The sequence below is a fragment of the Chiloscyllium plagiosum genome, unplaced genomic scaffold (genome assembly GCF_037043375.1).
Source record: "Chiloscyllium plagiosum isolate Xiang-an unplaced genomic scaffold, Cpla_swu_hap1 HiC_scaffold_10, whole genome shotgun sequence".
In the NCBI taxonomy this organism is placed as follows: Eukaryota; Metazoa; Chordata; class Chondrichthyes; order Orectolobiformes; family Hemiscylliidae; genus Chiloscyllium; species Chiloscyllium plagiosum.
In genome coordinates, this window is record NW_028270148.1 from 119500145 (window position 1) to 119526877 (window position 26733).

General features: G+C 42.2%; 1 protein-coding gene across 1 annotated transcript in view; it reads left to right on the forward strand.

The window, feature by feature from the left end:
• Nucleotides 1-26733, forward strand: part of utrn (utrophin) — a 686012-nt gene that overhangs the window by 638378 nt on the left and 20901 nt on the right. The window contains exons 69-71 of the mRNA XM_087991761.1: nucleotides 5259-5417; nucleotides 13703-13940; nucleotides 23279-23387. Of these exons, the coding sequence (XP_087847887.1) occupies nucleotides 5259-5417; nucleotides 13703-13940; nucleotides 23279-23387 (506 nt within the window). The remainder of the gene's footprint in view (nucleotides 1-5258; nucleotides 5418-13702; nucleotides 13941-23278; nucleotides 23388-26733) is intronic.

The following is a 26733-nucleotide window of genomic DNA, read 5'->3' on the forward strand; positions in this document are numbered from 1 at the left end:
GACTCCCCAAGACTGAAAAATTTTATCAAATCTCATCATCACCTGCTGTCCTTAAAGGAGAACAATTCCCAATTGTTCAATCTATCCACATAATTGGAGTCTCTCTTTCCTGGAACCGTTTATGTAAATCTTTTCTGTACTTTCTCCAATGTCTTTATGCCGTTCCTAAAGTGTGATGTCCAGAATTGAATACATTACTCTACTGAAGTCAAACCATGCCTTTATAACAAACTTGCTGACAGTACATTTCCCTGGAAATGCCACTGCAGACCTTCAACCGGTAAACAGCTTTTCACTGTTACTGTCTGTCTCCTGACATCCATCCAGTTTTATCACACTTTACCAAAACAGTTTTGGAAATTCATCTATCATATTACTTTCCTCATCTCACTGTGTTCTCTCATCAAAAAATTCAATCAAATTAGTTGAAGATAATTCACCTTTAACAAATCATGCTAATTTTCTTTAATTACTCCACCCTACAACAAGTGTCTGTTCATTTTAACAACATTATTATTACTAAGAGCTTTCCCTGCACTGTACTTAAAGTGACTGACCATTATTTGCTAAGTTTACCCTGGCATGCATTTTTGAACAAAGGTGTAATATTTGCAATTCTCCAGTCCTCTAAAGCCACCCCTGCATCTGATGAGGATAACAATATCTTGGCAAGTGCCCCCATAATTTTCACCCTTATCAGGCCACACCTTGAGTATTGAGTGCAACTTTGGTCTCCTAGTCTGAGGAAACAGTCTCTTGCTATTGAGGGAGTCCAGTGAAGGTTCACCAGACTGATTCCCCGGATGACAGGACTGACATATGAGGAAAGACCAGATCAACTGGGCTTTACTCACTGGAATTTAGAAGAATGAGGGGGTCTCAGAAACATATAAAATCCTGATGGGACCGACAGTCTAGATGCAGAAAGAATGTTCCTGATGTTGGGAAGTCAAAAACTAGGGGTCACAGCCTAAGAATAAGAAGTAAGCCATTCAGGATTGAGATGAGCAAGCATTTCTTCACTCAGAGAGCTGTGAACTTTTGAAATTCTCTAATTCAGAAAGCTATTGGGGCCAGTTTGTTAGATATTTGCAAGAGGTAGCTGTATACGGCCCTTATGACTAAAGGGATCAAGGGGTATGGAGAGAAAGTGGGAGTGGGATACTGACATTCTGTAATTGGTCATGATCATATTGAATGGTGGCGTAGGCTCAAAGGGCCAAACGGCCTACACCTGTACCTATTTTTTATGTTTCTGCACATTAGCCACCAGGATAAATGAAGGCCAACTAGCCATCAAAAGACATGACCCACTATCACTAGTATCCCTACATACAGACGAAGAAAGACACTACTTCGACTGGAACAACTCATCCATCCGAGGACAGGCTAAACAGAGACACACGCGTGAATTCCTAGAGGCCTGGCATTCAAACCAGAACTCCCATCAATATACACATCAATTTGGACCCCATTTATCAACCTCTGAGAACAAGAACCGGAAATAATATCACCCACTTTAACAGATCGAGACACACAATAGAAAACGGGACAGAACACTAGGGCTTTAGTGGATGCTCACTGATGATGGTGACAAAACGTCTGAAAACAAACCTTCCAGTTCAGCGAGCAAACTTACAACCTGTTTCTACACAACCCACATTGTTCTACTAACTTACATACTTACAATACTGCTAGCCTCTCAGTACCTACTTTGTACTAATTTTTATCCATCCGGAGTCTCAACCATTCCTTTTCACTAAGACTTTGGTCATATCTTCTTCCTCAGTAATGACAAATGCAAATTGCTTATTTAATACCTCAGCTGAAAATGTGTTGCTGGAAAAGCGCAGCAGGTCAGGCAGCATCCAAGGAACAGGAGAATCGACGTTTTGGGTCTCCATGTGTAAATCTCCTCCTTAGGACCTAATCAACCTCACTCTCTTCTCACTACCTTTTCATTTTTTATATACCGATCGACGACTGCTAAATTCCCTTTCATGTTAGCTGCTGATTTCTTCCCAGACTATTTTTGCTCTCTTATTTTCATTTACTTTCAGTATCCAACCTAGGTTTCACTTGTGTTATCAACTTGACATCTGTTTTTATCCTTTGTTTTAGTTTTCATCTTTTTCATCATCCATAGATCTCACGCTTTATTTCCTCCTCATGAGATTGTATCCAAACTATTGTGTCTCAAAGGTAATCTATTGTTCCATTGCTGTTGTGCCTGAAAATCCTGACTCCAGTGTTCCTGTGCCAGTTCTCACCTTTCTGAAAATGGCCCAGCCCCAAATAGAACATGGATCAGTACAGCACAGAAATGAGCCCTTTGGCCTACAATGTTGTGCTGAACATGATGCCAAATTAAACTAATCCCATTTTTTTAACTCATTCATGGGATGAGGGCATCGCTGGCTAATGAGCATTTATTGTCCATCCCAGACGGCAGTTAAGAGTCAACCACATTGCTGTGGATCGGAGTCGCATGTAGGCCAGACCGGTAAGGAAGGAAGTTTGCTTTCCTCAAGGAAGGAAGCGATTAATGAACCAGATGGGTTTTTCCAACAATTGACAATGGATTCCTGGTCTTCATAGTCTCTTAATTCCAGATATTTATTGAATTCAAATTCCACCATCTGCCATGGCAAGGTTTGAACCCATGTCCCCAGAAAATTACCTGGGTCTCTGGATTAACAGTCTAGTGATAATACCACTAGACCATTGCCTCCCATGCCTGGCCTTGGTCAATATTCCTCCATTCCTTGCATATTCATGTGCTTATCTAAAAGTCTCTTAAACGCCCCTATCGTATCCCCTATCTCCACCACCACCCCGGCAGTATGTTCCACACTCATTCTACTCTGTATAAAAAAAGAACTTGCCCCTCACATCTCCTTTGAATATTCTCCATCTCACCTTTAAATGCATGCCCCCTAGTTTTAGTCATTTCAATTTTGAGAAAAAGATTCTGACCATAATTCCAAGCTATGCATCTCAGAATTTTATAATTTGGAGACGCTGGTGTTGGATTGGGATGTACAAAGTTAAAAATCACACAACACCAGGTTATAGTCCAACTGAGACCAACATGGTCATTCTAAAAAGTAAGAGATTTAACAAACAATCCAGGTATTTTTCAATATATCATTTCAGTTGCATCACACTGTAAACTTTTGCTATAAGTTCTGTCTCTTACAAGCTTATAATTCCACAACCTCCTTCACTCCTCCTGATGAAGGAGCAGTGCTCTATAAGCTCGTGCTTCCACACAGAATTTTATAGACTTTTATCAAGTCCACTCAGTCTGCTGCTCCAGAGAAAACAACCTGAATTTTTCTAGCCTCACCTTTTAATTCATACCCTGTACTCCAGGCAGCATCCTGGTAAACTTCTTTTGCACACTCTCTAAAGCCTCCACGTCATGTAATGTGGTGTCAAGGACTGAACGCAGTACTCCAAGTGTGGTCTAACCAAAGTCTTATAAAGCTACAACATGACGCCTTGACTCTTGTACTCAATTCCCTGACTAACAAAGGCAAGCATGCCATATGCCTTCTTTACCACCCTATCTATTTGTGTGCCCACTTTCAGAGCACTATGGACTTGAACCCCAAGATCTCTCTGTATATCACTCCTGTTCAGGGTCCTGCCAGTAACTGTGTACTTTTCCTTCATATTTGATCTCCCAAAGTGCAGCACTTCACACTTGATGGATTAAATTACATCTGTCATTTCTCCACCCATTTCTGCGACCGATCTATATCCCTTCTACCTGTCCACAACTCCACTGATCTTTATATTGTCTACAAACTTACAAACCCACTCATCCACATTTTCATCCATGTCATTTTTATATATCATAAACAACAGAGGTCCCAGTACAGATCCCTGCAGAACACCACAAGTCCAGGACCTCCAGCCTGAAAAACAACCTTCCAACACTACCCTCTGCCTTTTTTAGGCAAGCCAATTCTGAATCTATATAGCCAAATCACTGTGGATCTTATGCATTATAATCTTCTGGATGAACCTACCATGTGGAACCTTGGAGAAAGTCTTACTAAAATCCATGTAGACAACATCCACTGCTCTACCCTCATCGATCACCTTTGTCAAATACTCAAAAACTTCAATCAAGTTAGTAAGACATGTTCTGCCCTGCACAAAGCCATGCTAATTTTATTCTGGATTTCTTCTTGTTTGTTTTGACAGCTAATCTGTACCTTATGATACAGTGATCACTGCAATAGGTGTAGAGATAGAATTGTCAATTACATTTTATCCACTTGACAAACCTCATTCCTCAGAAGCAGATCCAGCGTTGCCTCATTCCTTATTAGCCTAGAAACATACAAATCAAGAACATTCTCTTGTATACATCAACCCCCCACCATCACCATAAACCCAGGTCTAACACCTCAGTTTATCTTACGATAATTAAAGTCACTTCCTATCCTTTATCCATCCCTCTGTAATTACCCTGCAACTTTACTTTGCGACGTCTTCCTCGTTAATTCGTGGCTTATTAAATATACCCAGTCTGTGATGCCACATTTCAAGTAAATAAATGGTCCTCCAAGTTCATCCTCTCTCCCTCTCTTTCTCTCTATCATTGTAAAGTTTTCCATACTTAGTATAGCAAACTAACTCCCTTCTTTCTTCCTCTTATCTTTCCTGAATACTTTGATTCCAAAAGTATTTAGTACCTCGTGTTGCCTTTTGTTTTGAGTCATTGGAACTGGGAAAGGAACACAAAATATGATTTGTATGGATTACCATTTAAAATACTGAATATTCAAATCAATAATTTCAGGTAATAGATAGGGATTCAACAATTTATAGCTTTAAATTAAGGGGGGGTAGGTATAGGACAGATGTTAGGGGTAGGTTCTTTACTCAGCGAGTCGTGAGTTCATGGAATGCCCTGCCAATAGCAGTGGTGGACTCTCCCTCATTATGGGCATTTAAGCAGGCATTGGATAGGCATATGGAGGATAGTGGGCTAGTGTAGGTTAGGTGGGCTTGGATCGGCGCAACATCGAGGGCCGAAGGGCCTGTACTGCGCTGTATTCTTCTATGTTCTATGTAATAATTTACTCAGTAAAGTTTGTGCTAATATGTTATAATTAAACATCAGCTGAATTTATTTATAGTGTATTATAGCAAGCAGGACAGGAATTGATGACATCTATTAACAGTTTATGCATGACACGAGCTGTAAAAAATATGACTGCATAATTGTTTTCTTCGTACAGTGATGATGAGCATATACTGATTCAACAGTACTGTCTGACACTGGGGAGAGAATCGCCCATAAGTCAGCCCCAGAGTCCTGTGCAGATCCTCAAATCGGTGGAGAAAGAGGAGCGGAGCGAGTTAGAATGCATCATTGCCAATCTTGAAGAGGAGCAAAGGTGGACTTATTTTATTGTTTACTCTTGAAATATTCTTTCAATTATGTTGATTTTTCCTTTGAAGGTTCTTGTTTATTCTGTGGAACAAGCCCTCTCTTTCCGGCTGCCATAACTGAAGAAATTCAGCCATGTTTGTAGACTTGTTCCCCTGTCTCTCCATCTCCACTTTCCTTTTTTGAGGTACTGCATAAAATTCAGTTATCAATTGATCTATTGGCTACTACAAATAATCACTTCTTTAGTTGAGCATTCATTTTCCCCATGTCTCGATGAAGTACCTAATGATATTTTTCTGTGTTAAATATACGATATTGCTCATTTATTATTGTAATCTCCCTAATAATTTCAAAAACCTGTTCTTAACATTACTATAAGTTGCCAGCTTCCCCCTAAGAACTGTTCCCATGTTAAGCTAGTGGGCTCTGCACTTTGAGAAGCAGTACCAAGGATTTAATCACAGGAAGGATATTAGAGTCTGACTGACTGCTATTTGGATAGACATTCAACCCTAACCCTAATCCTATCGCAGCTTATGCCCAAAACGTCAATTCTCCTGCACCTCAGATGCTGCCTGACCTGCTGTGCTTTTCCAGCACCACGCTGTCGACTCTGATCTCTAGCATCTGCAGTCCTCACTTTCTCCCTGATAATTGGACAGAGTCAGCAGCAACTGATGAAGACAATGGTTTTCTTGCCTTTATAGTCACACTCCTAAAATAATTGAAATTACAACCTTGTGGCTGCCTATCTAAAAAACAGGATCCTGTTGTGAGAACATGACAGGGAAGGAGGAATTTCTGGTGAAAGCAATGTATACTTAAATTGGTATGACATTCCGTCACCATGTTGGTTGCGAAGTTGGTATGGTCAGTAGAAAAATAAACTAGTTTTATATACTATTCTGACTTTAATAATCAAGTGGATTTTTCAAAAGTGATGCTTAAAAGGGACTTGTGCGTCAATTGCTTAGTGTGTATTAGACAGGTTCTGTTTGAATCTTGAAATCTCTCTGATTTAAATCTTATTCATCAACAATATAGCCTATCCATCAACAATATAGCTAAATTAACCTTGCTTATCATCCTGTGTCTTCACACTTACCTCTGTTCCATTATTAAAGAAAATCATCCACAATTTTATGGCTTCCAAGTTTAATTTCTTCAACAGAAGAAACATCTGACTCCAATTTGTCTGAAATTTATTTTGCCTAACCGCCACAAGCTATTCCACTTGCTCAATACCTGTATTGACATGGAGCTCCATTTGCTTCTGGGCCTCAAACCCATTGAATTCCAAAAAGCCTTACCTTCTGAGCCAAAGTTCTTTAAACAACCAACATTTGATACAGATGTGGTAAATATAAACAACACCAGGGTCCACCAGCTTCCACATCATTTAGGTACAACACACTGCCAGGCCCTGCATCTCTAACTAATTCATCTTTAATTTGTATTCTTAAATTTCCTATTGGTCCTTAATTTTTAATCTGGAAAATACTTCTCTAATTTACCTTTATTCTAAATTGTTTTCTGTTCAGGTATTCAAATCAGCAGTTATTTACCAATCAGTGAATTTATGGCTTATCTTGTGATGTTACTGTTTATTAAACTGTCTAATCCCAGAGTCTCCTCCCCCATTGGCTTTTCCCTATCAGTCTGTCTGTGGGCTCCCAGGTCAGTGTACTGGACTGGAATCTCAGGCCTGCTCTGTTCCAGTGACACCCCACTGCTAGCTCCGCTTTCTCCTTATGCCCCAAATTCCCTAAGATATCACTTGGATATTAAAGAGCAGAAGTACTCACCAATGAGAGAAAAGAAGGGACTGATCACCTCCTCCCTCCTTCATAGAACATAGAAAAGTACAGCACAGTCCAGGCCCTTTCGCCCACGATGTTGTGCCAAGGATTAACCCTAGTGTAAAATAAAATAACTCAACCTACGCACCCCTCAATTCACTGCTATCCTTGTGCATGTCCAGCAGTCGCTTAAATGACCCCAATGACTCTGCTTTCACCACCACCACTGGCAACGCATTCCATGCATTCACAACTCTCTGCATAAAGAATCTTCCTCTGATGTTCCCTTTATACCTTTCTGCTGATACCTTAAAACTATAATCCCCTCGTGCCAGTCAGTCCTGCCCTGGGAAAAAAAATCCCTGGCCATTGACACTATCCATGTCTCTCATTACCTTGTGTATCTCAATCAGGTCACCACTCTTCCTCCTCCTCTCCAGAGAGAAAAGTCCAAACTTAGTCAACCTCTCTTCATAAGGCAAGCCCTCCAGTCCAGTCAGCATCCTGGTAAACCTTCTTTGCAACCTCTCCAAAGCTTCTGTATCTTTCCTCTAGTAGGATGACCAGAACGTGGAAACAATATTCCAAATGTTGTCTTACCAGGGACTTAAAGCGTTGTAGCAAAACCTTGCGACTCTTAAACACCAAGATCCCTCTGTTCCTCCACACTGCCAAGAATCCTGTCTTTAATCCTGTAGTCAGCGTTCAAGTTCGACCTTCCAAAATGCATCACTTTGCATTTATCCTGGTTGAACTCCATCTGCTATTTCTCAACCCAGCTCTGCATCCTGTCTATGTCACACTGCAGCCTGCATTAGCCCTCAATACTATCAACGGCACCTCCATCCTTTGTGTCATCCGCAAATTTACTAACCCACCCCTCAACCTTCTCATCCAAGTCATTTATAAAAACTACAAAGAGCAGAGCCCTACGGGACCCTACTCAACACTGATCTCCAGGCAGAATACTTTCCATCTAGAATCACTCTCTGCTTTCTGACAGTTAACCAATTCGGAATCAAGATAGCCAAATCTCCTTGTATCCCTTACCTCCTGATGTTATGAATGAGCCTACCATGGGGAATCTTATCAAATGCCTTATTGAAGTCCATATACACCACATCCACTGATCAACCTTCGTTGACCTGTCTTGTCACCTCCTCAAAGAACTCAATAAGATTTGTGAGGCATGATCTGCCCCTCACAAAACCATGCTGACTGCCTTTAATCGTGCTACACTTTTCCAAATAGTCATAAATCCTATCCCTCAGAATTCTTTCCAAAACTTTACTGACCACAAACGTAAGACTGAATGGTCTGTAATTGCCAGGGATTTCCCTATTACCTTTCTTGAAAAGAGGAACAACATCCGCCTCCTTCCAATCCTCCGGTACGACTCCTGTGCAGAGTGAGGAAGCAAAGATCTTCGCCAGCGGCTTAGCAACCTCCTTTCTTGCTTCCCGAGGCAGTCTAGGGTAAATCTGGTCTGGCCCTGGGGACTTATCAATCTTAATCTTTGCCAAAATTTCCAGCACATCAACGTCATCAATCTCGACCTGTTCAAGCCTGTTTCTCAGCTCCTCAAAGTTCTCATTCACAACAAGGTCCCTTTTCTTAATGAAAACCGAAGCAAAAAACTCAGTTAGGACTTCCCCTATCTGCACAGACTCCATGCACAAGTTCCCTACGCTCTCCCTGATCAGCCCTACCTTCTCCCTGATCGTTCTCTTATTCCTCACGTATGAGTAAAATGCCTTTGGATTCTCTCTAATCCTTCTTGCCAGGCCTTTTTCATGCCCCCTCCTGGCTCTCCTCAGTTCACTTCTGAGCTCCTTTCTAGCAAGCCTGTAATCCGCTAAAGCTGTGCTAGATCTTTGCTACCTCCACCTTAGGTAAGCTGCATTCTTCCTTTTGACGAGAAGCTCCTCTGTTCTCATCATCCAAGGTTCCTTAATCTTACCCCTTCTTACCTGTCTCAGAGGAACAAATTTGTGCATCACTCACAACAACTGCTCCTTAAACAGTCTGCACATATCTGCTGTGCCCTTTCTGTGGAACAATTGCTCCCAGTCTGTACTTGACAACTCCTGTCTGATAGCATCATAATTTCCTTTTCCCCAATTAAATATCTTCTCTTGGTAACTGCTCCTTTCCCTCTCCAAGGCTATGGTAAATGTGAGGCAGTTGTGATTACTGTCACCAAAGTGTTCTCCCACCGTGAGATCTGACACCTGTCCTGGCTCATTGCCAAGCACTAAATCTAAAATAGCCTCTCCCCTCGTCAGCCTGTCCACATACTGAGTAAGGAAACCCTCCTGAGCACACCTGACGAAAACGGCTCCATTCCTAGCCATCTGCACTAAGGGGGTTCCAGTCGATGTTGGGAAAGTTGAAATCACCCATATAAACAACCCTGCTAAATCTGCATATTTTCCAAAATCTGCCAGCTATGAGTTATTCAATCTCTCTATTGCTATTAGGAGATCTGTAGAAAGCCCCCAATGAGGTGGCTGCTCCCTTGCTGTTCCTAACTTCCAACCATACTGACTCAGTAGACAAACCTTTTTCAACAACCTTCATTTCTGTAGCAGTGATGCAGTCTCTGATTAGCAATGCTACACCTCCTCCTCTTTTTCCATCCTCCCTGTTCTTTTTAAATGTTCTAAATCCTGGAACATCTAGCAACCATTCCTGCCCCTGTGAAATTCATGTCTCCGTTATGGCCACAACATCATAGCCCCAAGTACTGATCCATGCTGTAAGTTCATCACTCTTATTTCTGACACTCCTATTTCTGACACTCCTTGCATTAAAGCAGACACACTAACCGATCCCTTTGTTTCATCGCATGAGAAACCTTCCCGATAGATTCACTACATCCTGTCACTGCCCCATCTACAACTGCCCGCCCTCAGATGTGTAGCTCTGATTCCCACCCCTCCGCCAAAACTAGTTTAAACCCTCCCCCGAACCACACGAGCTAATCTGCCACCCAGGACATTTGTGCCCCTCCAGTTCAGGTGCAACCCAGAAGGTATCCCAATGGTCTAGGTATCTGAAGCCCTCCCTCCTGCACCAGTCTCGCAGCCATGTGTTAAGCTGCATTCGCTGACTGTGCCTCACCTCACTATTTGTGGCACTGGTAGCAAACCTGAGATCACTACTCTACTCGTCCTGCTCCTCAGCTTCCAACCTAGCTCTCTGTAGTCACTTTTCAGATCCTCAGTCCCTTTCCTGGCTATATCATTGGTGCCAATATGTACCATGATTTCTGGCTGCTCACCCTCCCCCTTCAGAATCCTGTAAACCTGATTAGCGACATCCCGGACCCTGGCACTGGGGAGGCAACATACCTTCCGAGAGTCCCATTCCTGTCCACAAAGTCTCCTGTCAATCCATCTAACTAATGAGACCCCTACCACTAGCGCTTTTCTATTCTCTCCCCTTCCGTTCTGAGCCACAGTGCCAGGCTCAGTGCCAGAGACCTAGCAACTATGGTTTTCCTCTGATAGGCCGTCCCCACCAGCAGTATCCAAAATGATATACTTATTGCTGAGGGGAACGGCCACAGGGGATCCCTGCCATAACTGCTGGTTCCCTTTCCTCCTCCTGACTGTAGCCCAGCTGTCCTTATCCTGTGTCTGAGGAGTGACCACCTCCCTGTACTTACTCTCAATTTCTCCCTCAGCCTCTCGGATGATCCCTAGTTCATCCAGCTCCTGCTCCAGTTCCCTAACTCAGTTTTCGAGGAGCTGGAGTTGGGTGCACTTCCTGCAGATGTGGTCGACAGAGACATGTGAAGTGTCTTTCACCTACCACATTCTGCAGGAGGAACATGCAACTGCCCTATCAGCCATACCCTTCTAATCTGAATGCCTGCACAAGACTAAACAAAGGAAGAGAAGAAAAAGAAATGAGAAAACCTGAAAACTTACCGAGTTTACAGACTCTTAGTAAGGTTACAGGAGGTGGGTGGGAGGGAAGCCCTACGGTGTAGGGTCTCAGATTTAGATCTCACCCACTTAAAAACTTCCTGGCAGCCCTTGTTTCTCTCCACCCTCTCTCTTCGCCTCTCTGTTCAAAAAAGTTTGTTTTACAACTCACCTTCCCAGCAGTCCTCCGCCCCTTCCTCGCACCTCGCGACAAATCATCTAGCTCCTTGTTTTGCCAAACTCCAGTCATACTCTAATGCAACAAAGCAGCACTCCACTGCATCAAGCCTTTTACTAGTTGCCTGCAATTTTGGATTTATTTCAATTTGATTTTCAAAAATACATTTTATTCATAAAACTATCTTTATACACATACACAATCACTAAAGCAGCTTGGTTATGTACAATAGCATATGAAGAAACAGGTATTGGAGTTTGACTATTCAACAACAAACCAAAGGCATTTATTATTTGTGTAAGATTATGTTTACATGTATTTGAAGCACTGGGAGGGTCTGATAATTAAATAGGCCCCCATTTAACTTCAGAAAGACATGTAAATATTACATGTATTGCTGCCTTGTATGTATACCTAAACAGATGCAAACCTAGCTTAATTAACATGATTATTGTAGCACTTTCTTATTCGTGCAAGCAGAGATGAAGGGTGTAATTCCAGCTATGGTATAGACACACTTCCAAGGAAAAGTAAGCTGTCACTTTAGTTCCCTGTTAAGAGTCAGGTGAAATTTGCAGTTTATGTATTCCGCTGTTAATCTCAAATCAGTATCACCATTTAAGTCACTATGGACATTAGAACGTCAAGTGAGGATAGGATTGACTTTGCCTGCTCAACTCCTCCCTCTCTCCTGTCCCCAAGTCCCCAGCAGTTCAATGATCTGTTGATGATCTTCCTGTCAAGCCTCACTTGTGCTGAAAATGTGTTGCTGGAAAAGCGCAGCAGGTCAGGCAGCATCCAAGGAACAGGAGAATCGACATTTCGAGCATAAGCCCTTCTTCAGGAATGAGGAAAGTGTGTCCAGCAGGCTAAGATAAAAGGTAGGGAGGAGGGACTTGGGGGAGGGGTGTTGGAAATGCGATAGGTGGAAGGAGGTCAAGGTGAGGGTGATAGGCCGGAGTGGGGTGGGGGCAGAGAGGTCAGGAAGAAGATTGCAGGTTAGGAAGGCGGTGCTGAGTTTGAGGGTTGGGACTAAGACAAGGTGGGGGGAGGGGAAATGAGGAAACTGGAGAAATCTGAGTTCATCCCTTGTGGTTGGAGGGTTCCTGGGCAGAAGATGAGGCGCTCTTCCTCCAACCGTCGTGTTGCTATGGTCTGGCGATGGAGGAGTCCAAGGACCTGCATGTCCTTGGTGGAGTGGGAGGGAGAGTTGAAGTGTTGAGCCACGGGGTGGTTGGGTTGGTTGGTCCGGGTGTCCCAGAGGTGTTCTCTGAAACGTTCCGCAAGTAGGCGGCCTGTCTCCCCAATATAGAGGAGGCCACATCGGGTGCAGCGGATGCAATAGATGATGTGTGTGGAGGTGTAGGTGAATTTGTGGCGGATATGGAAGGATCCCTTGGGGCCTTGGAGGGAAGTAAGGGGGGAAGGTGTGGGCACAAGTTTTGCATTTCTTGCGGTTGCAGGGGAAGGTGCCGGTAGTGGAGGTTGGGTTGGTGGGGGGTGTGGACCTGACGAGGGAGTCACGGAGAGAGTGGTCTTTTCGGAACACTGATAGGGGAGGGGAGGGAAATATATCCCTGGTGGCGGAAATGACGGCGGATGATACGCTGTACATGGAGGTTGGTGGGGTGGTAGGTGAGGACCAGTGGGGTTCTGTCCTGGTGGCGGTTGGAGGGACGGGGCTCAAGGGCGGAGGAGCGGGAAGTGGAAGAGATGCGGTGGAGGGCATCGTCGACCACGTCTGGGGGGAAATTGCAGTCCTTGAAGAAGGAGGCCATCTGGGTTGTACGGTTTTGAACTGGTCCTCCTGGGAGCAGATGCAGCGGAGACGAAGGAATTGGGAATATGGGATGGCGTTTTTACAGAGTGCAGGGTGGGAGGAGGTGTAGTCTAGGTAGCTGTGGGAGTCGGTCGGTTTATAGTAAATGTCCGTGTTGATTCAGTCGCCCGAGATAGAAATGGAAAAGTCTAGGAAGGGGAGGGAGGAGTCTGAGACGATCCAGGTAAATTTGAGGTCGGGGTGGAAGGTGTTGGTAAAGTGGATGAACTGTTCAACCTCCTCGTGGGAGCACGAGGCAGCACCAATACAGTCATCGATGTAGCGGAGGAAAAGGTGGTGCCAGTGTAGCTGCGCCCGAGATAGAAAACTTGTGAACAAGAGTCATTCACCTGACGATAGAAAGCCACCAACACTAAAAGAAATGTGATCATAATCAAAGTCAATACCTGAAAAAACTGCAATTTTGCAAAAAGTGCTGTATAGACATTTGGGTTATTCAAAGCTTGTTTATGTGACATTTAACTTGGAATTCTAAATACAAGACAAAGAAAGAGGTATCCATAGCATAAACTGAAACTCTAATTGCTTTTATCATAACAGAAATCTGCAAGCTGAATATGAAAGGTTAAAGCAACAGCAAAGTCCACGAGATGTAAAACCCCTCCCATCACCACCCTTATCAGCAGTTCAGCAAAATTATCAAGATGCTGAGCTCTTGGCTGAGGCTAAGCTTCTACGACAACACAAAGGGCGACTTGAGGCCAGAATGCAGATATTGGAGGACCACAACAAACAACTGGAGTCACAGCTGTGTCGACTGCGAAAACTCCTGGAAGAGGTACAAACTAATCAGGCATTCAGTTTAATGGGAACTAATAGGTGAAGCTACAGGAGCTATAGTTAGTTAAAGTTTGGTGGTTCAATCAATTAACATGCTGGTCTGCCTTGCAAGCTGTCTCCAGACGTAGCTGGATTGAGTTGGAATGTGTGAAATTGAGCTGAAATGAATAATGAGATCAGCAGCAGTAAGCTGCAGCCTAGTAGCAATGTTCGATTTAAATTCAAGGCCATTGTCCATGTGATTGGAGATATTACAGTAAAACTTAATATTCTGTGCAGAGATTCTAAAGCCATTACCGAAAATCAGTTGAAACTAAGAAGTTGATGATCTGCTCATGTAGTATTAACAGATTCTGGAGGATATTGGCTCCTTGACATTGAAGAGACAAAACGTGGACTAGGTGACTGCTTTGTAGAACACCTACCTTCTGTCTGTAAAAATGACCCTGAGCTTCTAAGTTGCCTTCCACTTCAACACACCACCATGCTCCCTTGCCAACATTTCTGTCTTAGGCTTGCTGCAGTGCTCCAGCGACCTTAGCACTAGCTACAAATACAGCATCTCAACTTGCACTTGAGGACCCTGGAGCCATCCAGACTCTTTAGAACATACGAACTAGGAACAGGAGTAGGCCATATAGCACTTGGAGCCTGCTCTGCCATTCAACAAGATCATGGCTGATCTTTTTGTGGACTCAACTCCACTTACCCGCACACTCACCATAACCCTTAGTTTTTGAATAGTAAAAAAATTATCTTTGCCTTAAAAGCATTCAACAAGATAGCCTCAACTGCTTTACCAGATAGGGAATTCCACAGATTCACAACCCTTTGGTTGAAGAACTTCCTCCTCAACTCAGTCCTAAATCTGCTTCCCCTTATTTTGAGGTGATGCCCCCAGTTCTAGTTTCATCCACCAGTGGAAACAACCTCTATGCTTCCATCTTACCTATTCCCTTCATAATTTTATATGGTTCAATCAGAACCCCCTCAATCTCCTAAATTCCAATAAGCATTGTCCCAGTATTCTCAACTTCTGTTCATAAGCCAAACCTCTCAAGTCCAGAATCAACCTAGTGAAACTCAGCTACATCCCCTCCAGTGCCAGTACATCCTTTCTCAAGCAAGGAAATCAAAACTGTACATAGAATTCTAGTTGTGACTTCACCAGCATGTTATGTAGCTGCAACATAATCTCCCTATTTTCAAACTCCATCCCTCAAGCAATGAAGGGCAATATTCCATGCCTTCTTAATTACCTTGTTGCACCTGCAATCCAGCTTTTTCTGATTCATGTACGAGGACACCCAGGTCCCTCTGCACAGTAGCATGCTGCAATTTTCGCCATTTAAATAACAGTTTATTTTGCTGTTATTCCTTCCAAAATGGATGACCTCAAATTTACCAACATTGTACTCCTTCTGCCAGACCCTTGCCCACTCACTTAATCTTTGAGGAGAAAGTGAGGTCTGCAGATGCTGGAGATCAGAGCCGGAGATGTGTTGCTGGAAAAGCGCAGCAGGTCAGGCAGCATCCAGGGAACAGGAGAATCGACGTTTCGGGCATAAGCCCTTCTTCAGGATCTTGATCTTCAGATCAAGATGTTGCTGTTCCTTCCTGAAGAAGGGCTTATGCCCGAAACGTCGATTCTCCTGTTCCCTGGATGCTGCCTGAACTGCTGCGCTTTTCCAGCAACACATCTCCCACTCACTTAATCTGTCTATAACACTATGCAAACTTTAATGTCCTTTGTACACTTTGCTCTACCACTCACCTTATTGTTATCTGTGAACTTTGACACACTATGCTTGGTCCCCAACTCTCAATCATCAATGTAATTTGTAAACAATTGCGTCACAACCTGAGACACACCACTAGCCATTGATTGCCAACCAGAAAAACACCCATTTATCCCCACTCTTTGCTTTCTGTTAGTTAATCAATCTTCTAACCATGCTAATACATTACTTGTAACACCTTGCACCTTTCTCTTCTGCAACAGCTTTTTGTGTGGCACCTTGTCGAATGCCTTCTAGAAATCCAGATACACCACATCCTCTAGTTTCCCATTGTCCACTGCACTCTTAATGTCCTCAAAGAAATCCAGTAAATTAGCTAAACGTTACCTGCCTTTCATGAACCCATGCTGCACCTGCCCATTGGGACAATTTAGATCAAGATGTTGCTGTTTCTTCCTTGATTATCGATTCAAGCATTTTCCCCACTCCAGAAGTTAACAGGTATATAGTTACCCTCTTTTTGTCTATCTTCTTTTTTAAAACAGTGATATCATAGTTGATATTTTCCAATCTGCTGGAACCACCCCAGAGTCCTGCGAATTTTAGTAAATTACCACAAGCTCATTTGCTATTTCCCCCACCATCTCTTTAGTACCCTGGGATGTATTCCACAAGGGCCAGGAAACTTGTCTATCTTTAACTCTCTTAGCTTACCCAATACTATCTCTTTCGTGATCATGATCGTTTCTAGGTCCTCACCTTCCATAGCCTCCTTGTTATCAACTATTGGCATGTTATTTGTGTCTTTCACTGTGAAGACCAATACAAAATACCCATTGAACACCTTGTCCATTTCCTCATTTCCCATTATTAAATCTCTTTCACATTCTCTGAAAGACCAGTGTTTACCTTAGTCACTCTTTGTCATTTGATATATTTGCAGAAACATTTGCCGTCTATTTGTTATATTCTGGGCTAGTTTAATCTATCTTACTTTTCTTTATTTCATTTTTGGGGCTTTCTGTTAACTTTTAAACATTTCCCAATTCCCTTAATCTCCCACTAATCTTTACCACTTTGTATGTATTAGCTTTCAGTTTGATACCCTCCTTTATTTCCTTAATTATCCATGGCTGATTATCCCTTTTCCTTTCTTTTCACTGGTACACACTTCTGCTGAGCACTGTGAAGCAATACTCCACTGTTCCTCAATTATCCCACCATATCATCTTTGCTCCCAGTTTCTAAGCATGCTTAAATTCCTTCAGCAGAAAGGAAAATATCCTCCAGCAACAAAAACTCCTCTCTTGTCCCACTGAAGCCTGCTTTGTTTGAACAAAAGACCCTGGTATTGGATTTTTACCTTCTCATCCTCCATCTGTATGTTAAATTCAACCATACAGTGATCTTTCCTTCCAACAGGATCCTGGATTATGAGATAATTAATTATTCCTGTCTCATTACACTGTACCAGTCTAGGATAGCTTGCTCCCTTATGGGTTCCATTGCATACTATTTGAGGAAGCTATCGCATATGCACTCTATGAACAGCTCTTCAAAGCTGCCTTGACTGACTTGGTTTAACCAACCAATACAAAGATTAAAATCCCGCATGATCATGTCCTTCCATTTTTTTTACCTAACCCTACATCCAGATCCCGTCATGGCATGGGTTGCTTTCAACACAGCTAACCTATTCTCAAAGAAAATCCATTCTCAACGTGATTTAGTCCTATTATCATATTACATGGGTTGCTTTCAGCACAGCCTACCACTTCTCTCCTATTCTTAATCATCATTATTACTTATTCAGCTTCTTTTTTGTCCAGACTTACTCAACACTCTCTTTTGTATCTTCCCCTGTCTGTCTCTTTTATATCTTCCCCTCTCTGTGTTTGGCTCTGGTGCTGACTCTATCTATCTACTCACCTCCCTCTTTGCTCACCCCTTCCCTCTCCCCAAACATCTTCACTGTATCCATCACGGTTTTCTAACTGCAGTCAGTTCTGATCAAGAATCACTGGACTCGAAGCATTAAGTCCGATTTCTCCCCACAGATGCTGCCACACCTGTTTTCTAGCAATTTCTGTTTTTGTTGCTGGAGAATATTTTCCTTTCTGCTGAAGGAATTTGAGCATGCTTAGAAACTATTGTTTAGGAATTATTTTCCTTCCTTCATCCACTGAACTGGCCATTTTATTAAGTTTGCAGTGAATGTCATCTGACATTTTTTAACCATGGAAATGGAATGCGGCAATCTGATCTAATCCTGACTTGACCAAGCATTTGCCACCAGCTGCAGGAGTTCAGGTTGTAAAATTTAGGGTGGTAATTTTCATGACTAAAATAGTCTTTCATGGATTATAATTCAAATTTTAATTTTTAACCAAATAGTAATATAAAATGTTTCTTTACACCATATGTGATACAGTAAGTTGGCATTGTGATGTCAATATTTTTTAAAGAGTCATTTGTTTAGGCTTAGGTGACTCATGTTCCTTTTTCTTAAAGATAGCTGATTTAATGTGAATAAAGCTACTGCCTGAACAGAACTGCAAAGTCACTGCTAGCATAGAAGAGAAATGTCTAGTTCTAACTCTCACTAGTGACCAGCTATAACACCCTCTTGGTTGTTTTGAATGTTACAAGTGTCAATAAAATATTGCAGTCACTTTCTTAAAACTACTACAAATTTAAACAATTGGCACCTAAATTAAATGAACCAAGCAAAATACTTCCTATATTGAGCAGCCAATTTGCTGGCTCACAAACAAACTACAGGATAATACTTTACCTGCACTTCAAAAATAGGATGAAGCATTTGAGGTAAATTCTAGATCCTTGGGGTAGATTTTTGTGGAGTTAGCTGACTGTGCAGACCTTCATAAATGGAAGACAGGATCTAGATGCTAATTTCACCCCAATTCTGAAGGATTCTATTTTTGCCGATAAGAGAAAGGGAGCAAGCATGAACTACACAGGAGGGAAAAATGCACTTAAAACAAAAACAGAAATTGCTGGAGAAATGCAATTGGTCAGGCAACATCTGTGGACAGATAGCAGAGGTAGCATTTCGAATCCAGTGACCCTTTTTCATAACTGGTTCAAATTTGAATTTAATCCTGAATTTAAACAGCTCCCATTTTCCTGTTGTGTACCCACAGTTTGGAATGTACGAGTTGATGAAATATATATGAGTAAAGTAAATCCGGATAAGATCTGTTTAATAGTCACATTTGAGATTTGAAAAAATGTTATGTGCTCCTTAAATGGTTAACAAAACTGGCTGAAACTGACAGTAATTGTTAAATAAAATTGAACTGCTTTGACTAACAGGCCAACTGATGTAGCATCTGTTCACATAGTTTAAATTCCTAACAACTAATTTACTGTGAAAACTTAGCTGATTTTTAAAAACTACAACCAATTATTCATTCCTGAATAGGGATCATAGGATCTTGCAACCTCAGAGAGTACCCCAAACTTTGGAATTTTTTTTGGTGGTAGATGGGAAATGCAGATGCTAGCTGGAATCAGGAAAACTGACCCTGGAAAGAGTTTCGTAACAGTCATAGGTCGCCTGAGTGTGGAAGTTGCTGTTTCAAAGACCAGTCACAGACATCTGGGGTTTTATCCCAGTTAGTGGGCAGTACGGTGGCTCAGTGGTTAACGCTGCTGCCTCACAGCCTAGGGACCCAAGTTCGATTCCACCCTCGGGCGACTGTCCGTCTGGAATTTGCACGTTCTCCCGTGTCTCCGTGGATTTCCTCCGTGTGCTGCGGTTTCCTCCTACAATCCAAAGAGGTGCCGGTTGTGTAATTGGCCATGCTAAATTGCCCATCATGTTCAGGGATGTGTAGGTTAGGCGCATTAGTTAGGGGTAAATCTAAGGTAATAGGGTAGGGGAATGGGTCTGGGTACATTACTCTTCGGAGGGCCAGAGTGGACTTGTTGGGCCAAATGGTCTATTTCCACACTGCAGGGATTCTATGATAATAAATAAATGACATAAAACCCACTAGCACTCATATCTCAGTCCGTCATGCTCTCCCAATGCAATTTCAAGCCCATTCTACCCAAACTCCATGGCTTTTTATACCCTCCGTGTCAATCCATGCCATTCCACCCTTTCCATAGCACTTCATACCCTCAGTGCCTTTAGATATCCCATGGCCGTTTGTCACCCCTCAACAGAATTGTGCCAACATTTCAAGGCGGCACAGTAGTTCAGTGGTGAGAACAACTATCTCACATTACCAGGGACCTGGGTTCTATTCCACCCTTGGGCAACTGCCTGTGTGGAGTTTGGATATTCTCCCCGTGTCTGCGTGGGTTTCCTCCACGTGCTTTGATTTCCCCTCTCATTTTCCCCTCATACTTGTGCAGGTTAGGTGGATTAGCCATGGAAAATGCAGGGTTACAGGGATAGGTTGGGGAGGTGGTTTTGGAAGGATGCTGTTCAGAGGGTTGGTGTGGATTCATTGGACCAAATGGTCTGCTTCCACACTGAGATGCAGAGAGATATATGTGTCCGAGTGAATAGATCACAAAAGGTTAATATGCAGGTATAGCACATAATCAGGAAAGCTAGTAGATGGTTTATTGTGAGGGGGAATTGCATATAAGAGTAAGGAGGTTATGCTTAGTTATAGAAGGCACTAGTGAGACTGCATCTGGAGTACTCTGTATACTACTGATCACCATACTTATGGAAGGATGTTTAAAATGTTGGAAGCAATTCAGAGGAGGTTTACTAGACCAATAACCGAAATGTTTTATGAGGAAACGCTAGACAGGCTAACCCTGTATCCTGTAGATTTTAGAAGAGTTAAAGGTGACTTAATTGAAACATTCAAGATCCTGAACGGACTTAACTGGGTAGATGTGGAAAGGATGGTTTCTCTTGTGGGAGAATTTTTTATTATGTGTCCTAGTTTAAAAATAAGGGGACACCCATTTAAGACAGAGGAAATATTTTTCTATTCAGAATTGTGACCTTTGGAATTGCCCTCCTCAATAGACAATAGGTGCAGGAGTAGGCCATTCTGCCCTTCGAGCCTGCACCACCAATCATTATGATCATAGCTGATCATCCTCAATCAGTATCCTGTTCCTGCCTTATCCCCATACCCCTTGATTCCAATTCTTTCTTGAAAGTATCCAGAGACTTGGCCTACACAGCCTACTGGGGCAGAGCATTCCATACGCCCACCACTCTCTGGGTGAACAAGTTTCTCCTCAGCTCTGTTCTAAGTGGCCTACCCCTTATTTTTAAACTGTGTCCTCTGGTTCGGGACTCACCCATCAGCGGAAACATGCTTCCTGCCTCCAGAGTATCCAATCCTTTAATAATCATACACGTCTCACTCAGATCCCCTCTCAGCCTTCTAAACTCAAGCATATACAAGCCCAGTCGCTCCAATCTTTCAGCGTAAGATAGTCCCGCCATTCCGGGAATTGACCTCATGAACCTACGCTGCACTCCCTCAATAGTAAGAATATCTTTCCTCAAATTTTGAGACCAAAACTGTGCACAATATTCCAGGTGCGGTCTCACCAGGGCCCTGTACAGCTGCAGAAGGACCTCTTTGCTTCTATACTCAATTCCATTTGTTATGAAGGCCAGCATGCTATTAGCTTTCTTCACTGCCTGCTGTACATGCATGCTTGCTTTCATTGACTGATGTACAAGAACACCTAGATCTTGTTGTACTGCCCCTTTACCTAACTTGACTCCATTTAGGTAGTAATCTGCCTTCCTGTTCTTGCCACCAAAGTGGATGACCATACATTTATCCACATTAAACTGCATCTGCCATGCATCCGTCCACTCACCTAGCCTGTCCAGGTCACCCTGTATTCTCCTAACATCCTCCTCACATTTCACCCTGCCACCCAGCTTTGTGTCATCAGCAAATTTGCTAATATTACTTTTAATACCTTCATCTATATCATTAATGTATATTGTAAAAAGCTGCGGTCCCAGCACTGATCCCTACGGCACACCATTGGTCACCGTCTGCCATTCCGAAAGGGAGCCGTTTATCACTACTCTTTGTTTCCTGTCAGCCAACCAATTTTCAATCCATGTCAGTATTTTGCCCCTAATACCACGTGCCCTAATTTTGCTCACTAACCTCCTATGTGGAACTTTATCAAAGGCTTTCTGAAAGTGCAGGTCTACTACATCCACTGGATCTCCCTTGTCCATCTTCAGAGTTACATCCTCAAAACATTCCAGAAGATTAGTCAAGCATGATTTCCCCTTCATAAATCCATGCTGCCTCTGACCTATCCTGTCACTGCTATCAGATGTATCGTAATTTCGTCCTTTATAATTGACTCCAGCATTTCTCCCACCACTGAGGTCAAACTAACTGGTCTATAATTCTGTTTTCTTTCTCCCTCCTTTCTTAAAAAGTGGGACAACATTAGCCACCCTCCAATCCACAGGAACTGATCCTGAATCTATAGAACATTGGAAAATTATCACCAACGCATCCACGATTTCTAGAGCCACGTCCTTCAGTACCCTGGGATGCAGACCATCAGTTCCGGGGGACTTATCAGCCTTCAGACCTAACTGTCTCTCCAACACCATTTCCTGTCTAATATAAATTCCCTTCAGTTCAGGTCCTTCAGTCACTATTACATCTGGGAGATTGCTCGTGTCTTTCCCAGTGAAGACAGATCTAAAGTAGCAATTCAACTCTTCTGCCACTTCAGACAGAGAATACAGAATCTTTAAATTTTTTAAGGTAGAGGTGGACAGATTCTTGATGACCAAGGGGATGAAAGACTATGGGAACGCAGGAATTTAGAGTTGAGGTTAAAATCCCATCAGGCCAGGTCTTACTGAATGGTGGAGCAGGCCTGAAGGGCTAAGTGGCCTACTCTTGTTCCTTGTTTGTATGTTTGTCTTTCTGATCCCTTTTCTAGTTTAACCTGTGAGTTGGAGTTTAAAGAAACTTGGAAATTATCTGATAAATTATTATTTTCCTAATCCTATCGCACCTAAAAAGTAAATCAAGCAATCTTTCCTGAGCTAAGTAAACACTTAGATATTAGAGTCTCTGCCTCATTTCAGTATAGAGGGTGGCATTTTCTTTAACATTAATAGACACAATCAGTCATGATGGAATACTTCATTTGGCTCCATTCCCACTGTAGTCAGTGACCACTGAAGAATACTTCATAATAGGCGTAGAATGCTGGAGAAACACAGCCAGTCTTGGCAGCATCTGTGTAGGGAGAAACAGAGTTAACATTTCAATGATTCTTCTTCAATTGTACAGAATAAGTAAAGAATAAAAAAAAATTTCAATCAACCTCTTACGATATTCCTGTTCAACAACTGGAACTTGAACCCTGGACTTCTCGCCTAGAGATAGAGACCCTACCAGTGTCACAAGAGCCCTTCCAAGTTAAGATTATATGTAGTTTATAACAAATGATGTTCTAATGGTGACAATAAACTATCTATATTCTTTAATAACTATTTATCAAGAATATTTATAAATCCCTGTGCATCTTATTAAAATTCAAAGCAGTATGTTATTATTACTGTATGACTTGTACTGTTGCAAATTTTTCATAGCCATTGACAGAAGCCAAACTGAATGGAGTTACTCCTGTTTCCCCAACTGCATCTTTTCAGCTTGCTGAAAATAGTCAAGCCTATAATGAAGACTTCAGCTCACAGACAGGTTAGTGATGAATGAAAAGATTCACAAAAATACTTCTTAATCCACAAACAACAGAAAAATCTTGCTAACAATATGTTGCGTAACATTAAATGTAAATGTTGAGAGTTTAAAATTCATCCTTAAAAGACAATTATTTTCTACAGCAATGCCATTTCATCTCCCACTAATGCTGGGACATGCTGTTCCATAGAGCATTCAATCTACTGATGATCTATTGTCATCTTCTACACATTCATAACCAAATTTAAAGGTGAATAATGTTTTACCACCTTACCATAACACTCCAAAACTTTCTGATCCTTCTTAAACTCTGGGGTCCAGAAGTGATACTGTTCTCCAGTTAGACCATAAGACATAGGAGCAGAAGTATGCCATTCAGCCTGGCTATGCGATTGAATGAGAATCATAACTGATCTGATACTTATAAACTTCACTTTCTTGCCTTTTCCCCATAACACAAGATTCCCATAAAAATTAAAAATCTATCTCAGCCTTGAGTATACTTAATGACCCAGCCTCAACAGTCCTCTTTGGTAAAACATTCCACAGATTCAGCACCCTCTGAGAGAAGAAATTCCACCTCATCTCGATATGTGACCCCTTATTCTGAGTTTATGCTCACTGGTCCAAATTCCACAAAGGGGAAAAGATCTTTCCATGTCTACCAAAGTCCTTGAAGGATCTTAGTTATTTCAGTAAGGTCACTGTTCATTCTTCTATATCCAACAAACAAAGGCCCAATCTGCTCAACGTCTGTTGATTAGACAGTCTCTCCATACCTGGTATCAGCCTAGTGAACCTTCTCTGGACTGCCTCCAATGTACCTTTCCTTAGATAAGGGACCGAAAATTGTTCACCGGATTCTAGCTATTGTCTAACTAGTGCCTTTACAGTTTTAGCAAAACCTTCTGACTTTATATATTCCCTGTCCTTTGAAAATAAAAGCCATGTTCCAGTTGGTTTCTTTGTTATCTGCTGAACCTGGATGTTAGACTCTCTGTAATTCACGGGTGAGAACTCCCAAATCCCTCTGTTTTCTCGCTTTCTGTAGTCTTTCTTCATGTAAATTGTATTCAGCTCCCCTATTGTTCCTACCAAAATGCATAAGCCTCACATTATATTCTATATGCCAAGCTTTTGCCCAATCACTTAATCTGTCTGTATCCCTTTGCAGATTCTGTGTCATCCTCTCCACTTCTCTGAGAGAAGAAATTCCACCACATCTCGATCTTAAATATGTGGCCCCTTATTCTGACCTTATGTTCTCTGATCCAAGATCCACAAGGGGAACAAACCTTTCCGTGCCTACCCAAGTCCTTGAAGAATCTTACTTATTTCAGTAAGGTTGCTGTTCATTCTTCTTTATTCCGACAGTTCTTTATACAGGTCCAATCTGCTCAACGTGTCATCTGCAAACTTCACTCATATATATATATATATATATATATATAGAGTGAAGTTTGCAGATGACACGTTGAGCAGATTGGACCTGTATAAAGAACTGTCGGAATAAAGAAGAATGAACAGCAACCTTACTGAAATAAGTAAGATTCTTCAAGGACTTGGGTAGGCACGGAAAGGTTTGTTCCCCTTGTGGATCTTGGATCAGAGAACATAAGCTCAGAATAAGGGGCCACATATTTAAGATAGTTTATTTTCCTCTTCCAAATCATTAAGACAGAAGATGGTGGTGGAGGGTTACTTTTCAGATTGGAGGCCTGTGACCAGTGGTGTGCCACAAAGATTGGCACTGGGTCTGCTACCTTTTGTCATTTATGTAATTGATTTGGATGTGAACATCGGAGGTATAATTAGTAAGCTTGCAGATGACACCAAAATTGGAGGTGTAGTGGAGAGCGAAAAAAGTTACCTCAGGTTACAACATGATCTTTATCAGGTGGGCCAATGGTCTGAGGAGTGGCAGATAGAGTCTAAGTTAGATAAATGCGAAGTGCTGCATTTTGGAAAAGCAAATTAGAGCAGGACTTATATACTTAATGGTAAGGTCCTAGTGAGTGCAGGTTCATTGTTCCTTGAAAGTAGAACAGGTAGATAGGATAGTGAAGAAGGTGTTTGGTATGCTTTCCTTTATTGGTCAGAGTATTGAGTACAGGAGTTGAGAGGTCATGTTGCGGCTGTACAGGACATTGGTTAGGCCACTTTTGAAATGCTGCGTGCAATTCTGGTCTCCTTACTATCGGAAAGATGTTGTGAAAGTTGAAAGGGTTCAGAAAAGATTTACAAGGGTGTTGCCAAGGTTGGAGAATTTGAACTACAGGGAGAGGCTGAATAGTTTGGGGCTGTTTTCCCTGGAACATCAGAGGCTGAGGAGTGTCTTTATAGAGGTTTATAAAATCATGAGAGGCATGGATAGGATAAACAGACAATGTCTTTTCCCTGGGGCGGGGGAGTCCAGAATTCAAGGGCATAGGTTTAGGGTGAGAGGGGAAAGATATAAAAGGGACTTAAGGGGCAACTTTTTCACACAAAGCATGGTGCCTATATGGAATGAGCTGCCAGAGGAAGTGGTGAGGCTGGTACAGTTAGAACATTTAAAAGGCATCTGGATGGGTATATGAATAGGAAGGGTTCAGAGGGATACGGGCCAAGTGCTGGCAAAGGGACTTAGATTAGGTTAAGGTATCTGGTTGGCATGGACAAGTTGCACCAAAGAGTCTGTTTTCGTGCTGTACATCCTGATGATGCTATGACTCTATTAAAATATATTGTGAATAACTGTGGGCCCAGCACTGATCCCTGAAGCACTCCCCTCATTACAGGTCGCCGTACTGAAAATGTCCTCCTTATCCCATTTCTCTGTATTTATTAGTTAGCCAGTCCTCTATTCATGCTAATATATTACCATCACCATGCACTCTTTTCTTATTAAATAGCCTAAACTGTGATAATTTATCAAACACTTCTGAATACCAGATAAATTGCATCCACTGTTTCCATTTTATCTATCTTGTGTTACCTTCTCAAAGAATTCAAGTAAATAATCAGGCATAATTTCCCCTTCATGAACCCATGCTGACTCTGTTTCATCATATTAATATTTTTATTGCTCTGCTATGATATCCTTTATAATAGACTGATATTTTCCCCATGCCCCCCCCCCCCCTCCTTTTCCAATAAGGGTATTACATTGATGGCTTTCAATCCTTTGGGACTTTGCCAGAAGCTCCAGATCCTTGAAGACTGCTGCCAGTGCATCACTGTCTCTGTAACTATTTCCTGTAATATCCCAGAATGCATCCCATCAGGTCCAAGGGACTTACCAGACTTTAGTCACATTAGTATCCAAAAGATTAGGAACAGAATTTGGCCTCTTGAGTCTGCTCCA